Source organism: Syngnathus acus, chromosome 12, assembly GCF_901709675.1.
Source record: "Syngnathus acus chromosome 12, fSynAcu1.2, whole genome shotgun sequence".
Taxonomy (NCBI): Eukaryota; Metazoa; Chordata; class Actinopteri; order Syngnathiformes; family Syngnathidae; genus Syngnathus; species Syngnathus acus.
In genome coordinates, this window is record NC_051097.1 from 9168787 (window position 1) to 9188375 (window position 19589).

The 19589-nt window shown below is 40.7% G+C and overlaps 1 protein-coding gene across 3 annotated transcripts; it reads right to left on the bottom strand.

Moving 5' to 3' along the window:
* Positions 1–860: 860 nt before the first annotated feature.
* On the bottom strand, positions 861–19363 carry si:dkey-247m21.3 (5-hydroxytryptamine receptor 4). Of its 3 annotated transcripts, XR_005099679.1 has the most exons (8): positions 19273–19363; positions 13506–13587; positions 13251–13424; positions 12987–13187; positions 12762–12915; positions 11047–11714; positions 2410–2669; positions 861–2158 (listed from the first exon to the last, which is right to left on the bottom strand). XR_005099679.1 is itself a non-coding variant. In XM_037266035.1 (7 exons), exons 2-7 carry the CDS (start codon positions 13526–13528, stop codon positions 2576–2578), a joined length of 1314 nt encoding a protein of 437 aa, XP_037121930.1. In that variant the 5' UTR covers positions 13529–13587; positions 19273–19363; the 3' UTR covers positions 861–2575. The 3 variants fall into 3 exon arrangements, 2 of the variants coding, with proteins under 2 accessions (XP_037121930.1, XP_037121931.1); XM_037266035.1 differs by having other exon boundaries at positions 861–2669; XM_037266036.1 differs by lacking the exon at positions 19273–19363 and having other exon boundaries at positions 861–2669; positions 13506–13848.
* Between the last annotated feature and the right edge of the window lie 226 nt (positions 19364–19589).

A 19589-nucleotide genomic window follows, 5' to 3' on the forward strand; every position in this document is an offset into this window, starting at 1 on the left:
TTGTCACGGAGAAAACGAGCATATTACAACGGCGCTTGACATGTTTTAAGGACTGCTAGAATTCCGCATTGATAACCCTAAAAGTCCCAGCAGTTAACCTCCTCAACTATTACAACACCCAAAAAGTATCATCTACTTATTAACAGCCCTGCTTGAGAGAAGCACGTTCATGTTTTCGTATCAACCGTGACAAAGGTAGTCATGCTCACAAAGAAAACATGTCATCTGATGTGTGTATTTGTGTGTGTGGGGGCTCGCTTTAATCATCTTGTTAAGGGAATCACAAGCGGAACGTCGAAAAGGCATTCATATATATGGAATTTAATCTAAATGTTCTGAATATTGTGAATATTTCTTTCTTTATTTATGTATTTATTTATGTATTTATTTATTTATTGTCAGAAGCCAGTTGAGAGAAAAAAACTTTGTCTTACACTGACATCTGGTGGTAAGAATCTACAAGCGGAAGGTCGAAAAGTCATTCATATATATATATATATATGGAATTTAATTTAAATGTTCTGACTTTTTTATATTTTATTATTTTTATTTATTTATTTATTTAGTCAGAAGCCGGAAGAGAGAGAAAAAAACTTTGTCTTACACTGACATCTGGTGGTAAGAATCTACATATCACGAAAAAAAAAAAAAAAAAACCAGACAAAAATAAACTAAGGCAATCAGATTCAATGACCTCTGCAGCATCGATCGTGTAGTCTACTACGTCTACGTTGCACTTGCACAATTTTTCAAAGGGAATCAATTTTTACGAGACCCCAAGTGTATAATTGACCTGTTGAAGGGCACAGTGTTGCCGCTTTGATGGTGAGTGGGACCTCTGAACGCCACTTGAAAGCAGATAAGTCAGCAAATCCCTTGAACTTTATTCACAAAACAATCGAAATCCTGCAGCAAATTGCTTTCCACAGACACCTCCCCTTTTCGGGGAAAACTGATTATGAGAAATATGCATAGCAACAGGCAATGAGTCATTGCTCACATACACACACACACGGGGTCGAGAGGATACCCTTTTAGCAACATAAATATTGGCACAGGGAGTCAAATGTTGAAATCATTTCTTTTGACAGGAAACAGCAGCGAGAGGCCCGACAACATAAATTCCTCCTCTGATTAGTTAATGGTAGGCTCGGTGCCAATCGCTGATTGTTGATCTTTGTGTTTGCTGTCATTGAATAGGCTGCTTGACGACGCCTTTGTGTTGGAGCGCTGTTAAACCTCGTTAAAAATATGTCTCATGCCTACGCGTAATAACATATTCCGTCATCCGAAAACACATTTTTTGTGCTAATGTTGATTCTTTGAAAAGAGCCGTGACTAAAACGGGAACTGGTGCAGAACTTGATGTCAGGTAAGTATGGGTCAAAAAAAGGTCAATTCATTTCAATATTCTAGAAATTTATTTTGAACCGCCACCACATGCAATAGAAAAAAAAAATGACAAAATGGGCAACAATATTATTATTATTGTTTCCCCTCATGTAGGCAAAAGACATTATAGAGAAGATGAAAGTCACTGTGAATAATCAAAACTGAATATTCTGATTATATCCTTAGAAAGACAACAAAAATGGCCTTAGCCTGAATTACTAACAGTAATATTCTCCCAATTTCCACAAACAACTAAAAGAAAATGTAAACAAAAGTGAAAAGGCTGTGTAATTATCAGAATGGACATCAACTCTTTTCTTCACTCGACCTGAAATCTGACAAAAGTTATTTTTATGTATCCAGTAAACACGTAAACGTGGAAATATAACAAACATCAGTTTTTTGGTAATGATGCAGTTTGACTGCAAACTACAACCAAAACAATAAACATATTGTTACATTCATACCTCAATGACATGCTCATATTTGTAAAGGCAGATTATTATTATTTTTTTTAAATTTGCAACAACTTTAGTATTTTGCCTTTCTGCCCTCTAGCGGTCAAAATAAGACAATGCATGTCTAGAAAGGATTTCAGCAAGTTATGGGAACCATATTAGCATGCTGAAGAAAATCCGTGCTAGCAATATTCATTTTATAAATATTGAAGGCTTTACTTTGTCACTTTTGGTTAACTTCTTCCATCTTCCATCTTACTTTTATAATGCAGCATAAGACCCTTTTGCTGCTGGTGACTTTTCTTGGTCTATTGGGAACACGTCAAAAGAAAGAGAAATAAACATGATCTTATCTTGTCATAAATATCTTCACAACATACTAATAAAAACACTGGAAAATGACCTTTTGCCTTACAGCGTCACCTTAAAGTGCAACACTTCCAATGAAAAGCTTTGTTCCATCAAAGGATGGCGACTGAACCAGCGACTGTGCTTTTGATTCAATTGGACCCACACTTGGCTGTTCATCTAAAGACAATCATCAAAAACAACGAAGCACCTTACAGTCTTCCTGTCGTCGGGTTAGATCGTCCACCGGCGACGTACGTGACCTCATGAAATCTCCCCGGTAAGACGGACATCACTGACCGATGTAGTAAAGTTAAATCAGTCGACAGCAGTTGACATCACAGAGGACACTTGGCCTCCTACTGGACAAGTCGTCCTCATAGAGGTCCAAGGGAGTCCTGGGACTCGGGCTCATTGGCCAATATGGTTCTTTTGTTGTCACAGTAGCTTCGATTTGGCAAGAAGGACAATCTGAAGAAGACACACAAACAAAATGTTATCACTAAAAATACATATGCCGTATTCTGTATGCCTCTAATATATATGTATATATACACATACATAGCAAGAACAAGTTTACATTCTTCAATCCAGGTGACTATAAATAATTCATTGGATTGACCACATGCACAATCCCACAAAAAAAGGGGCGTGGCCAGCTGTAACAGGGAAAAGAAAAATAAACGTTCTTTTACTTGGGCTCCACTTTTTTTACGGTGTTTTCTGTACAAGGAGTGCGTTTGCTGTCCAAACAAAGCCCCGTCCGTCTCTGTCCTCCTCTCGACAAGTGGAGACCTCCAGCAGAAGAAGCTTTGGAAGGATTTAGTGTCGGGCAATACGACGCCCTGCTAGTTTCGCGAGTTTTACGGAAATGGGAAGCTTGATTACAGTTAAACAAAGAAAAAGTGTGACATCACAGGTCTCCTTGACACAAATCTCAACAAGTGTCTTGTGGAATATTTGAAACATGCACGGAATAAGCATGGAACCTCACGCAGATGAGTCAAAGGCAGTTTAGCACATGTTGGTCGCAGAATTTAGGTCTATTAAATATTCATTTGTGAGCTCATTTGACAAGAACAGCACTCATGAATAAAACATGTCACTGACTGTACCCTGGTGGTGCTAAAATACTGGACAGACATTACATATTTAGGGGGAAAAAGTATAAATATTAAATCGGAGATGAGAACATTAGCATCGATATTGAGTTTGTGCGCTTTCACATTCAAATAAATCTATTTTTTATATTTTGCTGAGGCTTTCCTGCTGAGAACCTTTCATCCAGTTAGCTAGCTAGCTAGATGTCTATATATATATATATATATATATATATATATACTACCGTTCAAAAGTTTGGGGTCACAAAATTGTTTGGGTGACCCCAAACCTTTGAACGGTAGTGTATATATTTATTTAGATAATTATTTATAGATTATATATATAATCTTCTGTGTAAAAAATCTTATAATATATATGTATACTTATATTCATAGATTTTTTATAATCTTATACAAATATAAGATATAATTTATAATATTTCATTCATAATATTTTATTATAATAATATTTACACTACCGTTCAAAAGTTTGGGGTCACCCAAACAATTTTGTGACCCCAAACTTTTGAATGGTAGTGTATATATCTATATCAATCTTTTGTCCATCCACCCATCCATCCGCAAATAAGCTCTCAATTCTTTTGGACGATTTACTTCTGTGCATTAGCTACAAGATAGCATCACATTTAACTTCACTTTGAGGAGAAACTCAACAGTTCCTTATCAGTTTCAATTTATTCAGGCTGAGTTGAGATCCAGGTCAGCGTAGTGAACATACATATATGGTATGATCCTTGGCTAGACTGAATTAACATCTTGTGCCTTTAAGGCCTCGGCAGATGTTTGGAGTATCAGACACATCAAATGCAAGTCATACTTCAAACATTGACTTAAGCCTACATGCATTGCACACAGTGTATCTTTGCTAGATAAAGTGAAGATGTTTCTTTCCACAAGCATCTTCAAACTGACGTGTTGTGGCAGTAAAGATATCATAAAGCGTTCCCGAAGTAAAAGAAGGCTGTTTTTCCAACTCTTAAATCAAAACCTGTTTTTTTACTCATTGGATCCTTTGCTGCGGGAAAAAAAAACCCGATGTGAGAGCATTTTCGTATTTTTTCGGGACTTTTAAGGATTTTTCATCAGTTTGTGCAATTTAAGGACTGCGTGTCCATGGGGATTTTTGGTGGAGAAAAAGTTCCATTTGCTGTCAGGTTTCATCAAAACAAAAAAAGTTGAAGAACACCAAGGTCACAAAGAACCACTGAATTGTTCCGTGCTATGCTGAAAACAAGGATGTGAAATATATTAATTCTGACAAAGCGAGTGCTAGCTTTCGTGCTAGTGATAGCTAGCTCCAGGCTATTATTGTCCATGTATATGTTCCATATTAAAAACTCAACGTAATACATGGTAATGTCACAAAGATAAAATACAAAATAAACGAGGCTTTTTGTTTTTCAGCAAGTTCTGAGCTTTTCGGTTTGAACTTTAACTAGCTTGAATCCAGAGACTTGATACTAGCAGCTTTCCCCCCCCCCCCCTTGCATCAACACTGAGGGGAACGCAAATTTGTCTCCCCACTGGAAGTGGATTGTTTTGATACATCTAAAAATGCTGCAAGGCGTTTGACTGAAAGCATGCGACCCAAGAGAGATAAACACAGGATATACGAGACGTGCGTGTGTTCCTTTCATTCGATTCTAATATCCTTCAAGGACATTAAATAATCAAATTTCATTCTTATCTTCTTGGCTTTTGGAGATGCAGAAGTGAGAAAGTTGTAGCACTGATCAGGATGGACGATAAGGGCAATTTTCCCATCGGAACGTTAACCAGAAAGTTCAAATCCCATAATTTTAATCGAATATATTTTAATAATATAAATCGCATTTCATAGTACATTGTTGTGGACTGTTTGGTAGAAGTAGGTCAACCTTATTAGAAATGGACCACTGGTCTGAGAAGAAGAAAAAAAAAATCTTGGCTGCTATAGCATGTGGGTGTGTAGATGTCTCAGGCTGTGATTTTGTATTCAAATGCAAACAGTCTCAACGGGAATGCAAATTAAACAAGAACGCCAAAATGTGCATTGAGGTCCAACGTAAAAAATGGAATTAATTTTTTTGCAATATTACCGGTTTTCTAAAAGAGCATAACATCCAGTGGACCCAAAAACTCAAGAGTGTAAAATAAACTTGTTTAAAGAGTGTCAACATGATAATACTATTCAGGTAATCCTTCCTAGCCAAATAATCTTAGTAAAATATTCACTGGCCAAGTGGTGTTGATAAACATAAAAAAATAAATAAAGCAAACACGGTAAAAAAAAAAAAAAAACTTGACTGTGTGTACATGTGCGTATGAACTTTGTGCATACTTTGACGAGTGTCCTCCAGGCTCTTCAGAAGCCTTTTCTGGGTTTCGAGGACACAAGTCCCCTATGTGTCATGTTTGCTTCTTTTCAAGCAGGAACTCTCGATGAAGTTGCTCAATCATCGCAATGCGACCAATGCGAGCGAATATTATATTATCCATCCATCCATCTTCCGAACCGCTTAGTCCCCACGGGGGTCGCGGGTGTGCTGGAGCCTATCCCAGCCGACATCGGGCAGTAGGCGGGGGACACCCTGAACCGGTTGCCAGCCAATCGCAGGGCACACAGAGACAAACAACCATTTGCACTCGCACTCACACCTAGGGACAATTTGGAGTCTTCAATCGGCCTATCAAGCATGTTTTTGGGACGTGGGAGGAAACCGGAGTGCCCGGAGAAAACCCACGCGGGCCCGGGGAGAACATGCAAACTCCACACAGGGAGGGCCGGAGGTGGAATCGAACCCGCACCCTCCGAACTGTGAGGCGGACGTGCTACCCAGCGCGCCACCGAGCCGCCATATTATATTATATTATATTATATTATTTATTTAGTCAAATGGAATCAACAGTTTTATTCTGTTTTGGAGAGAATAAATCCGTCAAGGACTAATGCTAGGCTAACACAAGAACGCCGCAGGCAAAAAGTGCAGCGTCAATGCCTTCTTGTGAGTAAACAAGCAAACAACCAGAACTTGCTACCGAGGCGAGTAATAAAGGAAGTGTGACACCTGCTAATCACATTGGGAATGAGACGTGACCCCAATTATAGCTTCTGCTGGACTGTAATTTCATCTAGGGTAGTCCGGTCCACTGCGGTCCGAGCATGTTCTGGCCACAAAGTTTTTTTTTGCTTCAATCGCTGGAATAGGATAACTCAGTTTAACAGGAATCTAGCCTGCAAATCGTGTTTTTGATGTTTGATACTCAAAACACGCCCCCACCCACGACCCTCATGAGGACAAGTGCTATGGAAAATGGAAGGACGGTGGCTGGAATAAACCCAAACATTTGAAAAAGGCACTAGAACACACTCAGAGTCAAACTCATGTTTGGCATACAAGGAAAGAGAGGCCACTGAAGCACTAACACAATATTTAGCAGCCTTCAAAACAAACACACTCAAATCCAACGGAATCATTTTGCTGTTGCTTTACGGATTTGGCAAAAAAAATAAATAACAGGAATGCTAAGAAATAAAACTAACCACATGATCCTGTCTCAAATTCATCCCCAAGGTCCAAAGAGAAAATTCACCTGCAGCTACAACAAGATCACCACTTAACTGCAAATATGGAATAAAATCCTCTGAAGCACAATCCTATGAACTTTTATTATTAATGGAGCTTTTTCATTCTTCGGTTTCAATCCAGGAATCATCATTTAGGCGTGGAGGATAAAACATTTTGGGATCCGGGGGGATGAGTCGGTAAAACAAGAAACTCTTGCACACACTGGCACATACACACTATTACACCGACAGCGTTGGTCATTTAACTTTCATGCACTGTGCTTTTTAACACTTGGCAGTCTCAACGAAATAAATGCTTTCATTAGCTTTTACTGTGAAGACAGAATTACAACTGTGCAAAGGGAGATTAGTGCTTCATTGTCCACAATAAAGCTATGCACTTCCGTCGCTGTATCAACACCAGCAGCCGGAGCTACCACTAAGTTCTATTTTAGGGCCTATGGAATGGAAAAAACAAATAAAAAAAACAACAATGTGATACAAAATCAACTAAACCATAAATATCATTTGAGATAAACTTCAAAATTCGGCTTGACTGAATTAGAGTGATTTTTTTTGGAGGTCTAACTTAAATTGTGGTTAGTTAAGGGATAATTGAGCAGGTCAACAGGGGTCAGCCAATCACCAAATCCCAAATTGACTTATAAACTGTTGACTTCAAATACTATGAATTAAAATTGGTCGCACATTTTTTTCCCCGCTGCTCATCCCTCTTGTGTTCTTAATGAGATTATCTCCCGAGAGACGAGCAGGGTAGCGGCGTGGGTAATTCCAGCCGCTTCTCCAAACGATGGGAAAGTGAGATAGCGCAAACCCTCCGAGCCCCCCCCCGGAGCCTGGCAAGCGATGTGATGCAACGAAAAGAGTTTCAACAGGATGAAATCAAGTTGGGATTTATTTTTGCGCTCCGTGTTGTTTTCGGCGGCGTATCTCTCGGGCCATCGGTCAGCTGAGGCGAACGTCCAGAGGCTGCGTTCGTGGAGGATGGAGCTTAGATCCAATTAATCATGAGACTTGAGAGGGATGACTAAGTTCATTCTGAATATATTGAAAGTGCTTAGGTCGGTTTTATTTGGTGGGAAATGTTAATCTTATGAGGAGGGGGATTCGACGCTTTTATAGAGGTTCATAATATTTTGCTGACTCATCACAATTCTAATACTGTACAAACAACAGGGCATTTTGGCATGACTAATTTGATAACCACTCCAAACGACACTTGCAGAAATATTTGAAAATATTTCTTTCCATGATATCACTGCATCAAAAACAAAGAAATCCAAGCTACATATTTATTTTTTTTAAATTCCAACTAATTATAGGCTTTCAGAATATTTCAACAGAAGGAGATAAGGATGACGAAATCCGAGCAAGAGGGAGCGGAGGGAGTGAGATTTACAGTGGATCAGTTACAAGATTTTGGTTTCAATCAAACAACAATAAATTCTACATGTCTCATAATAAATCAGCGACTGCAACGTTTATACAAAAGCGACCTGTGTGTTTCATCCAAGCGACTGAGCTCCACAAAACACGAGAGAGTAAGCCGTTTCGCAATGACTCAACTTTGGATAAATGGCACAGAAATGGTGTGGAGATTTTTTTTTGGGGGCGATGGCGAGATGTCGTCAAACGTGCCGTCGTCATATCACACGAGCTGTCCTGACTCGTCAGTTGAGGATTACGAGTCCATTAATTAACTCAATTGCTGCTAGCCCGGTTAAAATGGATCTTTGACGTCTATAGCCGTCATTGGTAGTGAACGGGTTCTTAATATTCTGATTGTAATTTCTCGAGACACAGAGGGGCAAACCACACACGTGCAGGCGAGTGGGAGTCGATTCAATTTGTGGTAAAAAAGACATTGTTTCTTTTTTAAGCCACATTGTTAGTCTTAATACCAAATGGTGAGCGTTTGAATCAACACGGTTAATAATAGCAACGGCGACATTTTATTGGCCTTTTATTTTTTATTTTTTACGAGATGCATTTTAAGGACAAATGGCAGTATCCTGTCTTTTTTATTGCAATGAGATCTGTTTCCAATCTGAATCGGATTCTACAGCGTCTCCACTAAACGGCAGACAGGAAGCCCATGGACGCAGCCGATGAGATCACTCCGAGGCTAAAGGTAAATTCAGGAGAGAAGCCAGCAGATTTAGTGTCACAGGAAGACTTGGACAATGAGTTTGTTATGTTTCCAAGCAGAAATGTGACACACACAGGCGAGGCTGCTTCATTTTATTTTTAGGCTTACCAATACATATTTAAACTTCCAATTAGCTTTTAATAGCACACCTGTCATTCTAGTTGCTTATCGTGGAGTTTGGCCTCAGACTTTTTTTCAGCGGAGGACGCTGACAGAATCCCAGAAATAACACACAGCACCCAAGGGAAGATTTAACTGGTAGGAAGCAAATGTGCTACATTTAAAGTCATTAGGGGAAGTCATCTTACATTTATTTATCATTAACTACACAGTCAACCGGTATGGCCTTGTTAAATAAAATTAACACAATTAGCATCCATTTGAAGCACCATTTATGAAATATGAAGTTCTAAGAATATGTAAGGATCATTCAGATCATTAAAAATAATTACATATATACACTTTTTTTTTTTTTTCCTTTCCAATCCCATCCTGTGCCCCTCCCTTATAGGAGTATTGGAAGATCCAAGCAGTTTTTAAAATCCCACCTGAATACGGTGTGGTTCATTTTCAGTCTGAACGCGAAGGGGTGAGCAAGTCCTCCTAAATTTAGCAACAAACTCAAACAACTTCAAGCTATGTTGGCAAGACTGAGGAGGCTGGCTTCATCGCAATGACCTACAGTAGCTCTGCCACCTGTCGTCCTGGTAACCAAAACTGTACTCTGCAATTGCACCACATAGATCAGCCACTAAAAATGGCGTGTGACGTGGTTATTAAGTGTGCTGTAATTCTTTGGCTAGTTGGAGATGTCAGTAACAAAGTATAACCTGGCCTAAAAAGGCAGTAGGTAACATAACGTGCACCCATCCCATTAAAATGAAGTTCTGATTTGTGCACGGGCTCACAATAATCAAACCCAAATCATTAAAATCCCAGATTTGAGCTCATATATGTTTCATATGAGCGAAATTCCATGGCGAGGAACGCGCAAGTGCGCATGCAAGCGCCTTTTGTCTCATGCGCATCGGTCGAGTGTCTGTGCTCAAGTTAAACAATCCAGACGCGAGCGGCTCGCCTCCTCCATCATCCTCTCCACTTGAAGTAGGGAACGCAAACACAGCTGTCAACTGAGTCATCGCCACAAACATTCACAAAAATCCTGTGCTGAAAAGGAGCAGTGTTCACGCTCGTTATTATGATGAAAAATGTCATTTATCCTCTCCTCTTGTCCAAAGGCTGAACTATTCTATAAATCACATCTTATAATAGAAAATGCTTTGTAATTATTTTGAAGGCGGCTTGTAAAAAGAGGCAAATACCATCTCTATTGTTGCCATGGCGACCCAACTTTAGTAACTAAAATAGATGGACACCTCTCATGCTACGTTAGCGACGGAGCTAATGTTACTGTTCGGATTTGTGTGTGGTCTTTGTATGTGGTGAGCTGCTCACAGACTCAATGTTTATTTCAAGACATAAACAAATGTTTTGTTAGTGTTTAGCACATATTACATATTCATGTTTTGGCATTTTTAGTGTCCCAATATGTCTTTGCAGGTTAACAGACTCTTGTGTATATCTCGATATATACCGTATTTTCCGCACTATAAGGCGCACCGGATTATAAGGCGCACCTTCAATGAATGGCCCATCTTAAAACTTTGTTCATATAGATGGCGCACCGGATTATAAGGCGCATAGAATAAATAACTCAACGTTGCTCGAACGTTAATGCAATCACAATATAGTAACACTCGAAATAGTGAAAACAATATCTCAATAACTCAACGTTGCTCAAACGTTAATATCACACAACACACAAAATAAACGCGTAAAGCTTGCTTTAATAAATTAGTCCTCATCCACGAATCCATATTGGTCCATATATAAGGCGCACCGGATTATAAGGCGCACCGTCTGCTTTTGAGAAAATTGGAGGTTTTAAGGTGCCCCTTATAGTGCGGAAAATACGGTAATCCTAAAAATATGGAAAAGTGTTGTCTTTACCTTAGCGCCATTGACGTCCCATTGACGGATGTGGGCGAGCAGACTCTGTGCGTAGGTCCGCAGGAGAAGCTCCGCTGCCTTGCGAAGCGTTCATCTCCGCAACAAAGAATTACTAGGAAGGCCCTCCGAAAAGCTCGGTTCAGGAAGGCGTACAGGAAAGGATTAAGGCCGGAGTTGATATAGCCCAGCCATAACCATGCCGTCCACAACTGCCAGGGCACAGAGTAGTGAATGAAGGGGTCCACCACGTTGGTGATGAAAAACGGCGCCCAGCATAGGCAAAAGCAGCCCATAATAACCGCCAGGGTCTTTGCCGCCTTTGTCTCGACACGCATGCGGCTGTTGGCTACAGGAGCCGACTCCGGTAAGAAGGCTCCCTCAGCCGTTCTGAGGTGGTAATGGTCCGCCGGGTCCGAACACGTGGACGACCTCGCCGTGACGACGGGGGCGGGCGTCCCGGCGGCCGGAGCGGATCCGGCGCGTTGGAGGGTCTCGATCTGCCGCACGTGGCTCATGGCGGTCACGTAGATGCGTTGGTAGGCGAGGACCATGAGGGCCAGAGGCACGTAGAAGGCCACCGTGGAGCAGATGAGAGCGTACGGACGGTTGACCAGAAAGACGCAGCTTGTGTCGTTGGAGCCACCTGGCGGGGTCCGCCTCTCTTCTATCTGGAAAAAAGGTGAGAATGAAATGCAGACAGATTGTGAGCTCCGTGAACGTCTGGTGGAACCCCCCCCCACCCCCAGCTAAACTGCACATTGGATGTTTCCCGAATGTTCGTTGAAATTAACTGGAATTTTCCGCCCATTTGCAAGCCGGCATCTTACCCATAAAAGGTTTGTTATGATCGATGTCGGCTCACCGAGGTACACCGTGTCCCCGGAAAGCAAAGGTGAAACGTCTGCACATCTTTTTACATTCTGCAAGTGCGCTCAAGCCAAAAAAGTGAATTTTGCCACCCATAAATCTCAGCGTGTGGCGAGACTTTGCTCGTGACGTATCATTGAACCGGACCTCCTCATGCCATGAGACTTTGCAATTTATATCCATTATTGCGGTAGCTCAATCCTGATACCTACGTAAATCGTTGTTGCGTCGCATAGAACACCAGCAACTGATTAAATCCTTTTTAGCTAAAATTGCACACAATTGAAGTGACTTTCCCTCCCCATTGTATGGCTGACCTAATTCTCCCCAGCGTTCCTGACACGTATGTCGTTCGGGAGCAGCCCGTGGCTTAGGGGGAAAAAAAAAAAGCAGAGATGTGTATTTCATTAAACGTGGCTGAATGAATAAGTCCATCTCTGCCCTCCCCCCCAGGGATTTGCGCAGCTCATTTCAAGCTAGCTCTGAAATAACCTGGCCGCAAAAAAAAAAAAAACACGGGCGGACCAGCAGAAAAAAAAAGTCCGCTCAAGTGCTGTCATTGCTCGCAGCCAGTCAGCCTCCGCTGAGGACAAAATTGTTTTGTGATCACTGCATTACCGTGTCATTGTTGGAGGGATTGAAAATGTTATTAGAAAGATACAATATGAGGCTGCCGAGTTTTATGTTCCTTTTGCCCTCGCCGAAAGAACATCTTGCTCTTTAAGGAGGATATACCGACTCTCGCTTGCTATATATTGACTTGACCTTGGATTGGGATTTTTTTTTTTTCCCTGCAAGAGTTGATGACCTCGTCTGAAGCAAAGTGTGCCAAGTGAGTGAGGACTTACTATATCCTCGATGCCAATGGCGTTCCAGCTTTGCATGATAGGTAGGAAGGAAATGAACGTGGGGATGAGCCAGCAGCCGCCGAGCATCACCGCTACTCGCAGAGGGGTCATCTTGTGTCGGTACACAAGAGGCTGGCAGCAAATAGCGTAATACCTGAAACACACGGCAAATGTCAGATGACCTCGTTTTCCTTTTGTTGACATACACAAAAAAACATCATTGACCTGTCCAGTGCAATGCAGCATAGATGTAAGATGGAAGCGGTGGTCAAGAGGACGTCCAGCGACGTGCGTACGAGACAGAATATCTCGCCGTATTTCCACACGCCGGTGGTCAGCTCGATGGCCGCAAAGGGCATCACCACCAACGCCACCAATAAGTCAGCAAAGGCCAGCGACACGATGAAGTAGTTGGTCTTTTTCTTCCTGGAAGGACGAGAAATCAAAGTTAAAACCTTTTTTACATTTATTTTATTTTGAAAGTCTCACCGCAAATGGCGATCCTTGCAGAGCGCCACCATGACCAACAGGTTGCCAAAAACCGTCATGATGATTATGATGGACAGCACAATGGTGAGCAGGATGTTTTCCAGTGACCTCAGGAACTCCTGCTGCTCCTCTTTGGGACTTTGATGTTCTGTATTTATCACACCGTCCTTCAAACTGTTTAAAAAAAAATCAAGCAATGTGAGTTTAAGTTACATTTTTTTTTTTTATATTATATTTTTTCAATGGTGCACTTACAGTGGAGGTGATACTGTGGCCATCACGGGTCATCTGCCTCGAGATCAGCTGAGGAGAGTGCTCTTCACCCCATCCTGCTGACCTGTCAAAACATTTTACTATCTATAAAAAATCATTTATAAGAAAGAATTTAGAAATATTCCAAATTAAATATGTGTGGGGAAATGTTATTTCAGATTTATAGCAACAAAAGAAAAGGACGGAAAGTAACAGATTTTGAGGCGAGATCCAATCTACAGAAATAGTCTCGTTTCAGTCTAGTAAACCAACAGAGACGTTTCGCGTCGGTGTTTCCTCCTCTGATGTCTTCTGTTGACAAAATACGTTACACCCCCTGAGAGAGAATGAGGAAGTACGATAAAACGCGAACTGCTCGGAAGCACAGGGCAGATCACTCACATGCGTAACCTCAATAAAGTCATTTAGAGATTTTCATGTCCCCCTTTGTGTCACGAGTTACAAGCAGGATTTTTGGCTTTGTGCTGGTAGTTCAGGCAGAGTGTTTGTTCATCTGCCTTATCGCATTTAAACACCTATTATGACTTTGTCTGTGTCATTTTTTTATGATCTTTGTGAGGTGTTATCACCCTCACGTGTCAACATTAAGCCCTCAAAGTGACAGACGGTGATCCTTACTTCCTGCAGATAAAACTCTATTGTCGTATTACTATCTTGCTCTACTTGAGACAGACGGGGTTCACCATTAGGACTTGGCCCTGGTGTAAGTTGGACAACGGTACAGTTGGGCCTGACCAATTTGGATGTTTTTTTTTTTGGCCGATGTCATCGCCGATATTTGAAAACCGAATAATCGGCTGATTAATTCTGAAAATACATACCGAATATATTAATTTATTATTTTCGTCACTTCTAACAAATAATTAAAAGTAAAACATTTGACTTTAACAATACTTTTTTCATTTTTTTTTTAATTTTAAACAGAAGGAAATTTAAGGACAAAATACTAAGTTAGTAAATAAGTAAATAAAAACATTAAATTATTAAACTAAAATAAAATCAAAAATTCAGGACAAAAAAGTTAGTAAATAAGTAACCAAAAGCATTAAATTATTTAACTAAAATCGAATTAATCAATTAATACATTAGTTTAAAATCTTAGCAATGCACCGTAAACAAAAGCTGGACAAACAAAACAAAGTGAAATTCAATATCAGCCTAATAGAATAATCAACCAAATTTGGGAAATCGACAAAACGATTAATCGGTCGGCCCTTCGGTACCCCTACTCTTGGTCAGAAATCATTGGGCTCTTTTACGCAGTCATTGTATCGCTGCCTTTTAATTACACACACATCAGGCGTTAAAGAACAAACATGTCAGAAAATATGGGATGGCGAGAGGATGACAAGAAGAAAGTGAGATTTCTCGTGGGATGTTCAGAGAGGGAAGTGTCTTTTCACAGCTCGCCATTTGTGTGTGTGTGTGTGTGTGTGACTGACACAAAACCGAGGTGAGGAGAGGAGTGAGAGATTTTTTTCCTTCCTTTCAGCCCATGTTGAACTCCATTTCTTTCCTGAACGCCGCACCTTCGATTCAAGGTGGCGCCGTTCAGCCGTTGCATTATTCAGGGCAAAATTGAACCCCCGTCGATGCAACAAATTACAATTTTGTCATTATGCAGCTGCAGGTTGGGTAGAATCAGCACAAGGAAAAACAGTATGCTCGCTTCTGTAGACTCTCTTCATCTTTCCCATTGACAGAAAATACACCACTGGAGCAAAAAAAAAAAAACAATCAGCTCATATACCTCCTGTGAAGCCATTAGAAAAAGCTAATCGGTTTTCACATCAATGAAAATGTGGAAATTAAAAATTGAGCCGTGGCCGTGCAACGCTATAATTGCACCGTGCTAGAGAGTTTGGCGACATGTGACTCATTTCATTTCTGAGCGAGAAGTGGCTTGGGGTTATAATTCAAAGCCCATTTGATTCCCATCAAGAGAAACGAGTTTTCTTTTTCTTTTTTTGTGCTCCACACGTGATGGTCACATGGTACAATCATGTTCCGGACAACATCCCATGACTTGTGTATAGTGATACAGAAACATTTAGAACATCCAACTCAAACATCACAACTCACATGATCACTTGTGAAAATCTTTGACCAGTGCGTTTTGATGCATATTGGAGAAGATTCTGATCCGGTTTCCAAGGAGACTGTGAGGACTGTGTTCAACGCTATATCCCTCTTGTCATCTTAAATGTTTGTGAGGAAGACAAAATAATGCTAGTATAGATGATATAAATGGAAGAGGCACATTAATGGATGTGATAATGTGCTTCAATGTGTATGCTGCAAAGTGAGTCAGAATGCTGGTTATCAACATTTATTTCACATTGGGACCAGACATTTCTTGTAAAACATAGCCTGGGGCCTATTCAAATATTTAAGTCTAATTTAATTCATTACATTAATTATCATCCCTTAAGGGGACTATTTGTGTTGCATAGGACCCAATCGCACGCAAATGTCTTCAGGCACCTCAGCCAAATCCGCCAGCGCCACAATTTTGACCTACTCTGAGATGGTCTAAGGTCAAGCCTACTTTCAGTCACCAAATTGTCAAAAAAAACCCACAGATGCCCAGCAAATTTCCCATCGCGGTAAACGAGAGAAAAATCAAGATGCCTCAGCTTTAAGGCTGAGCCCACGCATGTGTGTTAACAAAATACCAAAATGTGGTTTGTTTGGAATAACATGAGGGTAAGAAACCCCTAGACATTAAGTAGCTTTAATGTCCAATCCTCAGTGGACAACTGGGCCGTATTGCCTAGGACCGATATTACATTCCATGGAGTATCTACGGGGAATATGTTCATTAATGGACACAAAAGTCCGCAACTAGCTGGGAAAATAAATTTCAAATAAAAAAAAAACGGCCGTGTATATGTGAGCCCACATAAGCTCGTAGATGTGGCGTGTGATGCGCAAACAGGACAGTTAATGCCCGTGTAACAAGCAGCTGAATAAGCAGGCGGCATTTGGAAACACTTTAGCCTGCCTAAAGACCATATTTGGCAGCTGTCATATCGAAAAATATCAGTAATCACCCCCCCCCCCCCCTCCAACCAGCCCCTCCCCTCCCTGTTGCGTTCTCTGGAGGGACAGGATTTTCTGAAACGCCATTCCGTGAATGTTCCCTAGGTTATAAATCTCTAAGCTAATCTTGGCATCTGCTAAAATTAAACCAGTCAAAATGTGATCCATTAATTACGGTTTTGTTCCTCTCAGTTTGATAGTGCTGCTGTGCCGATTTTAGACAGCTGGGAGGGTTTGCGATCAGCCGTTGACACAGGTGGAATATTCACACAGTGGCCTTAATGCTAGCTAGGCGAGAAAAGTATTCGTCAGAAAGCAACACAATTCTTAGCAGACAGAGTGATTTATTGAATTCAAAATAATCCAATCTCTCATGAGTTCTATTCATATCCACAGTACAAACACGATTTTTGATAAGGTAAAAATGTGAGCAAAGATATAATTTCCCGTGCAAATGGATTTGTTTGACTACTTACGTAATGCAGTGGCAATGTCGGGGGAAAAATGACATCCAACAGCTCTTTTCCTCCATTTGTTCGTATTTGCCGAGCACTCTGAGCTCCAAATGCATTTTCAGCAGTTGATGATCCACATTTATTTTCAATTTTGCCATCTCGAGGCGTCAACAAAATACAACTGGTTCGCGAAACAATTTTGAAGCTTCATTATCCCATCACTACTCTCAATCAAGTTGTCCCAAATGTGCATATTCATGAAGCCACTTTTTTTTCTTCACAGGGTTTGACTTTTCCATGCTTTCTCCACAAAGTAGTCATGAACGTGCATATTCTCCTGTGTTACTCATGCATGAATGGAGCTACATGAAACGTCCCTCAAAGTGAAAGGAGCGAGTCTGATGAATAAAGCAGTAAGGCTGCCGGTATAATGTCAAGTGAGAGGGTAATTGAGCGTGCAGAGATTGTCACATTATGGTCACGGCCGCACTGGATGGGCTCGGAATGAATGGAAAATAATGACGACATAAATACACACTGCGGGAAGTCAAGCAAGGATCAGCCATTTTTGTTTGGTCAACAAAGTAGTCGTTGGTCAGCAACTCAAAAAAAAAAAGATATCAGATGTCAATTGGGTAATCCAAAGAAAATAATTGCGAATGATGGTGGAATCATTTTAAGAGCTTTAAAGAATTACCCGAAAAGAGCGACTATGACATCAGCAATAACCTCCAGAAGGCAGGAAGATTAGGAAGCAATTTGCCCAAAAAGTACACGAACCAGCCTCAAAATGAAAGATTAACCAGTGATTGAAAGGCTGACAAAGAAAGGATGTGATTGTGATGTTCCCCAACACACAAGCTCATTTGTAAAATCCAGCGTAGGTTCTGTCATGGCTTGGCAGAAATTCTTTAATTCATTAAATTAACCCCATTTTGTTTGGTCATTTATGTGAAACAATAACTTGCCTCAGCCTGAGGTGATGAGAGCAATTAGACAAGACACACCTAGAAAGTCCTCTGAGCGGTTGTAAAATAAACAAATTTAGCATGTGTACACAGACTGGCGAAAAGTACAGACTGTACAAAATCGTGTACTCGTTTTCTCAAATGATTGTGGTTTATTTTACAATCATAGCTGTATTTCCACATGGACAAATAACATAAAAATAACAAATCTATTTGAGAAATATATTTTGAATTTAAATAATTGTTTTTATTTAAAATGACCACGAACCATTTCCCAAACAAATCTAAAACAAAATCACTTTTAAAGGCAGCAGACAAGAAGATTTTATTTGAGCAGCTTGGTTGAAATCTTACCTTTCTCCCTTAGAACCAGGTCAGTGATTTAAATGACATTACACTAATGTCTGTGGCTATTTAATGCTTATGTAGCTGTGGACATCGACAGGTAGGGTGATGTCATGATAATGAATAAGCAGGTCAAGGAGCTGCAGATGGGACCCAAATTACCTTAATAGACACTAAGTGGGTTTCTCCCTACTGCAGGTACCATCAGATGATATTTAATATCTGAACTAAGAGGACATCATTTAAATCTTACTACCTCATGCTTCCTTATGACATCTTTATGGGACCTTCCTTGAACTTTTGATTATTTAGTATATTACTTTTTACTTTTATCACCACAAGCTTGCGCAATTCCAGCATCCCATGAGCGGTTTGCAAATAACACACACACACAAAAAAGAAATTTCTACAAAAAAAAAAAAACATTGGGGAATATCTGGATTGTCTCCAACGCACACGTTTCAAAAATTCCTTTTGCGCACATGGTTAGCCATCCAAACATCAACTAAGTCCATAACAGAAGTTAAAAAAAAAAAAAAAAGGTTAGAGAGTCCTCTACTTGGAGCGCATTAATCTCCGCTCATGTGCACCATTGCACTTGGCTTTCTCGGGAGCTATCTACTACCTGCATGACAAATATCGGACACACCTGTCCGCCTGATTCACCCGCATCTTCCCTCTACGTTTGTGTTAAACGGAAAAAGCCAATAACACCAACAACACCTCTGCGCGCATACATTTTAAAGGTCATGCATGATTTGTATTTAAAAAAAAATAAAAAATCAGCAATAATAATAAGAGTGGACAGAGTACCTGCAGAATCGTTGAAATTGACGGACGAAACAAGAGTTCTACAAAACTTCATGATTGGTTTGGAAATGATTGCCTAATTAATTAAGACCCCAGACCCACTTAAAGAACGTCCGGTCAGTAACTCACCCGAGTCAGGCACTTTGCCTCCCTTCCTCCGATCCAGTTTTGTAGTGATGCTCTCATACTCCTGCAGGATCCTCCTCAACCGGCAACCCGGTGGAGGACTGAAATGACTCTTGACACAGAGAGGGAGACAGAAAGTGAGACAGACAAAGTGAGAGAGCGGGGGGTGTGGCGGATGGACTGAAAGGTGGACCCGTGTGAGCGCAACGCTGCCACCAAGTGGACGTTTAGAGGTGTGACCACATTCGAGCACCACCTAAAAAATAACTTACCTCCGAGTACCCTGCACAAAAAATAATCAAACTCAGTCAATTCCGTTT